The sequence below is a fragment of the Furipterus horrens genome, unplaced genomic scaffold, assembly GCF_987537825.1.
Source record: "Furipterus horrens unplaced genomic scaffold, mFurHor1.1.pri manual_scaffold_10, whole genome shotgun sequence".
Classification (NCBI taxonomy): domain Eukaryota; kingdom Metazoa; phylum Chordata; class Mammalia; order Chiroptera; family Furipteridae; genus Furipterus; species Furipterus horrens.
The window spans coordinates 20,082,772-20,090,950 of NW_028327180.1; the positions used below are offsets into that span (position 1 = coordinate 20,082,772).

Below are 8,179 nucleotides of genomic sequence, written 5' to 3' on the forward strand. Positions count from 1 at the left end.
TTACATTTTTTCACCAAATTGCAATGTATGAGGTAGTTAATAGAAGCACTATTTGCAATAAAAATGGACATATTCAATTACAGAATAAATATTACTGTGACTTCACAGTAAAAATATACTACAAACCAATGAGAATGAGTCAACTATTGTTACACATAACAGTATGAATGATTCATACACATGATGTTGGGCAAAAGCAGCAATAAAAACACATACTGTACGAATCTACTCACTGAAAGTTCAAAACCAGGCAATAAGGTTTGGTGCTAGAAGTCACCAGTGATTATTCTTAAAGGGGGAGAGGATGGAAGGGATAGTTACAGCAAGAAGCCAAGAGAGGGGATTCCAGGGCACTAGTAATGTTTCTTCATCTGCTTCCACGCATGTGCGTTCATGTTGCAAAAACCTGAGAAGCTGTACTTATCATTTGTGCAGTCTTCTGCATGTTTTCTTAAATGTCAATTTAAAAGTTTCCAAAAAAAAAAAAAAAAAAAAAGAAGAAGAAGACATAAGAGCCAATTTAAAGATGCCTTCACTGATCTAAGATGGGTTAATATGAACATAAGAATGGATAAGGTCAGCAATGTATAAAACAGATCAAATATGTTAAAATCCAAGAATTTACAATAAAACTAAGAAAAACACCATCAATACTCTTTGGAGACAGCAAATGCCCTAACCTGTTATTCCAAAAACTGATCAAATTAAGAGAAATAATCAAGTATAACTTGCTTTTCCTGTATGAATCATGTTGCGGGGTAATCAAATAATTAATGAGAGAACATTCTTCTTAGTTGAAGATTTCAGACAATAAATGCAAAAGGAATAATAGAATTCAAAAATCACCACATTGTTACCCATAATGAAATAATGGTATCTGTCTGCTGATGCAATAAGATTCACAGAGCATCATCTATATGAACCCCAAACTAATCGGGTCTCTGACTCTAAATGCCAGTTTATAAGGAATATTATTTAAAAAAAAAAATTAAATGAATCCCAAGGATGTAATCAGTCACATTCAGAATGTAGAACATTTACAGTGCAAATGACCTGATTTCTTCCAAAACTAAATATTTTATGAGAAAAGGTAAGGGGGAAACTTAAACGTAAGGAAGATAAGTGATGAAATCAATTTGTGAATGTATTTGAATCTTGATTCAAATAAGCAAACTATGAAAAGACACTTTTAGATAATCCAGAAATTTTTTAATGAAATGGATATTAGCTATTAATTAATGTTAATTTGTTACAGTTACTTTTTAAAAAATCATTATCTGTTAGAGATATTGAACTATTTATGGAGGAAATAATATAATGTCTGATATTGGTTCAAAATTCTCCAGCCAAAAAAAAAGTTAGTGATTTATGAAACAATATTGGGCATTTACAATCATTGATACTCTCTAATGTATACAGAGAGGTTCACTTTTGAGTTTGCTTAAAATTTTATACATAAGACTTACCCCATCTCTAGCTTTCACCAAGAGATCATAGGTGGTTGGATCCCTTTCCCTGTCGATATCTTGAGAAACACAGATTCGCCCATCACGTGGGTTGATCTGGAAGGCTCGAGGTGCTTCATAGCTTTGGAACCCATCATAAATAGAATACTCAACCAAGCCATAGAGTCCTGCATCTGCATCAGAGGCCTTTACCTACAAGACAGGAGGTTGACCAGTGAGGACATAGAAATGCTAGCATTACTTTTCAGTTGGTCGTGATTTGCACAACCAAGTAACTAACTCCCATGGCTAGGCTATTCGGAGTGTAGGCTTTGGTTTTCTCTCTCTCTCCTCTTACCTGCTGTGACAACTCCCCCTCACTTTCCCCCTCGCTTTGTGAGTTCTCCTTTTCAATCGCCTCCACCCATTCTTATGCCATCACAGGATCTTCGAAAGTTTGAGTTCTTTGGACTCAGCCTTTGGTTTTTTGACTTCCTTATTCCTCTCACTATATAACTAAATGATCTCATCCAACCTCAAGAGTTTAAAAACATCCACATGTTAACAACTTGACAACATACCTGTGGATTCCCTTTCATACCGAAGTCCTTTAAGTGGTGGGTTCAACACCCACTCCCACCCTTTCAGAACAGCAAGGGAAGGACAGAGAAACCAAGGTCATGGTGGCACGATTACTAGTAATCCAATCCAACTGACAGAATTCACCCTGGAGTACGAAGTTTGAGTTTCCCAAGCCAGGCTTCCCTGCAGGAGTAACATCCCCATCAGGGCCCCACAGAGGCATGCAGACTGAGTCCTGCACAGTGGCCCCCTGACCAGGGGGTGCATGGGGGTGAAATCCAGCCTGTGCTCTGCTCACCGAAACACACACACCAGCATGGAGCAGTAACTAACTGCCCAGAGGAAAGGGCACTTTTCTCTTCGCCCATAACTACCTTTTATGTTAGAAGTGAGCCCGTGTCTGGTAGAAAAGATGAAGCAACTGGAATTATGGAAGGCATTTTAACTTATTTACACTAACTGTGGGAGTATTTTGTGAGAAATGCAATAGGCTATATAGAACTGAAAATATTTTTTAGCTCACAGGCTCCTTTTGATTTGCAATCCATTAACAGCAAATATCTAACTAGTATTCACAATAAAAGAAGCACTTTAAGAAAAGATGAATCACAATAAAAGAAAGAAAGAAAGAAAGAAAGAAAGAAAGAAAGAAAGAAAGAAAGAAAGAAAGAAAGAAAAATACTACATGTTATAGAAGTGGTGCTATCTTAATTGCTTAATATAAATTACACACTTATAACCTATAACAACCTCCTCTTTACAGATCAGAAAAGTCAGGCTTGGAGAGTTTAAGTAATTTGCCAAAGGTCACATGGCTGATAAGTGTCATGACTGGCATTCAGACTCAGGCAGTTGGATAGTAGAGAACATGCTATTAAGGATTATATCCTACCTTCCAAGTCCTACCCCTTTGTCAGTTCATCCTTCATTTACTGAAAGAAAAAAAGAAAATCCCAAATCTCTTGACCTTCCTCCAGTGCAGAACTTGTTAGATTATATGCAACACCATTCCAAGTAACTGTTTACTTAATATGCACATGGCTTTCTCCCCAGAAGAGCATTAGCACAAAGAACGTCAACTGACTGTAAAGCCTGCGTTCTTGAGTCTTAGCTGAACCTTCTATTCCATGTGGTCAGATTCCAACTGAGTTCCCATAAACAGAAAAATAGATACAGTGATAACTACTGGAAATAAAAGAGAATTAAGCAGATTATTCAGAGTCCAACGTCCACCTAATAGATATCCCATAAAAAGAAAATAGAGAACAGAGAAAACAGAAGAAAAGAGCAGCTATTTCTTTGGTTCATAGGACATGTACTGCTGAGGTTCCAAAGTCACTATGATAAAGGAAGAGAGAGTGATGAGGCACTCTTGTTTATAACTTCCTCACCCTAGAAGTGAAGTTCAGCTCCTATTTCACTGCACAGGACTAGTTACATGGCCCCAACCTGACTAGAAGAGAGACTGGGAAAGTAAAGGATCCAAAAGACATTTGGTGAACACAGTCTCTGTCACAAGTGCTACTATGTCTTCATGTGAAGACAAGCACATACGATTATGTAGGTTTCTAAGTTGCCTCTACTTCTATGCAGTGAAATTTAAGCAAGTGGAAAGTCATACCCAATGTGATCCTACTACGGATTCAGTTTGGGCAGCCCTACATATTTCTGCAAGGTGTTTTAGAGGGAGGCAAAATAGAAGACAATCAATCACCTACATTATTAACATTTCTACTGTAGTCATTTAACTCTGAATTTTGAAAAAAATGATGTACTCATCATTGATACAATATACATGCAGGAACTATACCCTAATTATTATGTTTCCCAAACAAAACCCCACCCAATAACATGTTCAACAACCAAAGTTCTCAACAAGCAGTACCCCTCATCCCATTGTACCTTGAGCATATTTCTGGAATGTCACTTTTGGGGCCATTGTGTAGTCTAGACCATTGGTTCTCAATCGGGGGATGGGGGGGCAGTTTTGCTTCATGAGAACATCTGGCAATGCCTGGAGATACTTTTGATGGTCACAGCTGGGGAGAGGGTGTTGATGGCATCCAGTGGGTTGAAGCCAGAGATATTGTTAAATCATCTTACAATGCACAGGGAAAACCCCACAGCAAACAGTTCTCTGGACCAAAATGTAAATAGTTCCTAGGTTGAAAACCCCTGCACCTGATGAAACTCTTAACAATTGGCAATATTACTTCCCTCTTTGCCTTTAAATTTTTTCAACTAATGACACAGTCTTTTAAATTTATCTTCACTCTCATCTATCATGTTCTCTGGCAAAATTTCATCCTGTGCAACAAACTAACATGTTTGTGAGTTATTCTTCTCATCAGATGGGCTGAACCAGGAAACCCACAAACTTCCCCACTACAAAGGACTAAATTCCAAGTACATTTGGTCTATTCCATTCTGGCAGCTGTTAATGATTTAGTAGCCTCAAGTTCCCAAAGATACCAAATATATCTTCTAAAACCATATGATATTCTTTGGCTTGATTGGAAGATAAATACAATAAACTTCGAATTCTAAAACTCATTCTCAGCTTTTAATAGCACATATTAACAAGGAATTTAGCTTACATAAAACAAGTTTCCTTATTTCCACTTTTTTTTTTCATCTGGACTTTTTGTAAAACCAAATATAAAGAGTCAAAAGTGGAACAAGATCACTGATCTCAATTTATGTTAGCTGTTCAGATTCTGAGTTTTGGAATCATAAAGAATGTATCCCTCTCTGTTTTTAGTTAACTCTTTAAAATTATTGACCTAATATTTCAGAACAATATATTCTACCAACTTTGGTCTTAAATACCTATAATTAATTCAGCATCTTTATGAGGTCTGTAATTTCCAATATCTATTAACTGGTAGATAAAGTGTAGGCAATTTAAATAACAGAAAGTGGAAATGGCTTGGACAAATCTCCAAGAGAAAATTCTGACTAGTAAATAAGCTCAATGGGCCCTTTCTCTTGAGCTAGTTGCTTAAATCATAGAATCAGAGAAGCATCTGACCAGAGTCTATTATTACAGTCTTATGGAGCTAAATTAGGGATGTAGAGATCTCGGGAGGGTTTTATCCTTGAATCGACTCAAAGAGCCACCTACCAGCACTCTGTGCTGTCCCTCTGTGCCTCTTACTCTCAACTTACCAGTTTTAAACTGAGATGAACTTGATGATTTTACTTTAAAATTACCCAACTCAGAAATGTTCTCACTTAGTCTGATCTTTCACAAATTTAACGAAGACATTATAAAAATGCAAAATATTAATGATATAAATATCTCCCTGATTCCATTACCAGCTTCCTGAAATTCAAAGACTTTTCACCACATTCTAAAGTGTTAAAAAAAAAAAAAAGCTATTCCTTTTCCATCTGATTTCTCCATATGCGCATATCATAGGGACAGGAGAGCAATCGAGGACACTGGCTCTGGAAAGCATATTCGTATGTTCCATAGTGGAGTGAATTTATTTGCGTTTCCCTCACCCAAATACCTCCCCACAAACCCCAGTTAGGAAAGTCTTTTCAACAACTGGGCAGCTCTGTTGGAGGTCACTTGCCCAGCCAATCACATCAGCACTCCAAAATCTAAAAGTCAACTCAGAGCCATAGAGTGATATATTGTCAATCGTATAATTTAATTCAGTGATGTTTATAGACTGAGAGCCCATTAAAAAATAAAATGAACAAGACACTAAAAATGTCCTAGAAAAAGGTGGCTCTACTTTAGAAGAAATTTAAAATTAAGTAACTCACGTTAACTTTTTTCCTTATTATAATTTCCAAAATTATATGCTCTATCCATGAGCATATAACAATTTGTCTGAAAGATAAAGTTATAGACACTTATAGACACAACAAACCCACACACAGAACTTCAAACAGAAAGAGGGAAAAAAAGGAATCACGAAATAACTTTTTACATCTGAAGCACTTGCCCAATCACTGATCCCAGAGTTAAAATATTCCAGTGACAGTTCAATTCAGTATTTGAGAGCACAATAGATGGTCCTCATGTGCAAGTATGCCACTCTCTAAATGCGATTCTGGCAACTTCACCAACAACCTGTGTCTTACCAAGTCTAATAATCAAGCCCAGGTCCTCATTTTCTACACCATTCAGCCACTCCTACCACAGTTAATCATCTCCTTATTGAAGCACTTCCTCATCAGACATCACTCTCTAACTCCTCCTTCTATAACTAAGTTTCCTTTACCGGCTGCGTTCTTTCCAGCCTCTAAACACTACAGCGCCCTAGGGTTCCGTCTCTGGACCACTTTTCTTTTCAATCCACACACACTACCTGTGGTGGGCATTGCCCATTGTGGACAACTCTAATAAACTTGACTTGTACTTATCTCAACCATCAGAACATTCCTCTGTAGCACCTCCTTGTCCTTGTCCACCTGAAATATCTTATGATCCTTGTGCTGCTCTTGCTGCACTTGTTTGGGATCCATGTTTTCTTTATTCTCCCCACAGTTTCTTTTAAATTGTTTATTATTTACATTAACAGTGTTTCTGACAAGAGTAAAATTATCTCAGTTCTAGTTCTTCTAATCATCTAATATGTACTATTCACCTCTGTATTATGTATTTTCACAAACAATATTGCAGTGTTAACTTTTTGTATTTGTTCAAGACAACCATCATTTTTAAATTCTTTATACAACTCTTTATCACCAAACTATTATAAAATGAAAGAAAAATCATATTTCAAAAACAAATCAATCTTTAATTGAATGTTTTCATAGTACTCTTACATGTATCTAGAAACACAAAAAATTACATGATCAAAAACATTTTGTATATCCAACAATGAACTTGTATTGCAAAATATTATATGATGATCAGAGATATTCACAATGTCTAATACCATAAATCCCTAAATGACAAACAAATCCATGAGAGGATCTTTGCTAAATATTTTATATAATGTTTTATTTTCCTGGAGTTCAGACATAAATTCTTTGGCCAGTATGAACCTTATCTAATATTTGGCAGAATAAACAGGGAGTATAAAAGCTGACATCCTATCTCTATTAATTCTTCCTACCTCAAGAATTTCACAATGAAATTTATTTTCAAGTGTTCTTAATATACACAAACATCAGTACTTTCAAACTGCTGAATAAACATTTCCTTTTCTCTCTCTGGATTCCCTGCTTTGATGATCTCATCCAGTCTCATGATTTTAAATTTCTCCTGTATCAGGACAAGCCCAATTTCATATCTCCAGCATGAACCCTCTCCCTGTACTCCACGCTCACATGTGAAAGACTTCCATAACTTGCCCACTAGGCATGGTTCATGGGCACCTCACATTCAACATGTCCAAAATATAAATTTCAATCTCTCCATCCCCTGCCCCAAGTCACTTCTCTCTCAGCCTTTTCCAATCAAATGGCATCTCCATCCATCCTGAGACTCAAGTAAAAAACCTAGGAGTTACCCTTCACTCTTTTTCCTAACCATGAGGAAAAAGAAATGCCCAGCAAACAGTTATAGACTATGTCCCTTAGTGGCAGTAATAAAATAATGCTGAGCAATCAAATGAGACGGGCACAACCCACTAAACATACATAAAAATACTTAACTTCAAAATCAATTAGATCAGCTCTGATCCAGTCAGGACTGGGAGCCCCACACCTGACTTCTCAACACTCTTGACACCATATGTGGCATGCAAAAATCTAAAATACAAAGGTAGTTACAGAATAGTCACAGAGATGTAAATTATAGTATAGGAATATAGTCAATAATATTGTAATAACCATGCAAGGGACCAGAGGAGTACTCGAAATATGTACATCTGAAACTAATACAGAACAATATTGAACGTAAATTGTAACTGAAAAAAAATTTTAAGTTAATTTTTAAAAAGTGACTTTACATGTCTCATAGCTCCACCTGTGTGTTCACCAGCAGCAGAAGAAAGTCAGATATGCTCTTCCCTGCCAGCACCCAGTACACCTGTGGTCCTTCAACATGAACAACAAGAGATGAAGGCGATGGATCACTTGGTACCACTGGGCCTGCTCAGAGGTAAGACTCATTTCCTTTCAACCCATTACCTAACTCAAGAGACAAGACTATTGTGCAGAGTTACATAAATGTTACTATTTCCAGA

At 36.7% G+C, this 8,179-nt stretch overlaps 1 protein-coding gene across 1 annotated transcript in view; it reads right to left on the reverse strand.

Annotated features, from left to right (window-relative positions):
- The window catches only part of DCHS2 (dachsous cadherin-related 2), an 88,973-nt gene extending 81,734 nt beyond the window's left edge, over nucleotides 1-7,239 (reverse strand). Inside the window, 5 exon segments of the mRNA XM_090290159.1 lie at nucleotides 1,467-1,658; nucleotides 2,182-2,317; nucleotides 6,266-6,327; nucleotides 6,330-6,348; nucleotides 7,106-7,239. Of these exon segments, the coding sequence (XP_090146285.1) occupies nucleotides 1,467-1,658; nucleotides 2,182-2,317; nucleotides 6,266-6,327; nucleotides 6,330-6,348; nucleotides 7,106-7,239 (543 nt within the window).
- Between the last annotated feature and the right edge of the window lie 940 nt (nucleotides 7,240-8,179).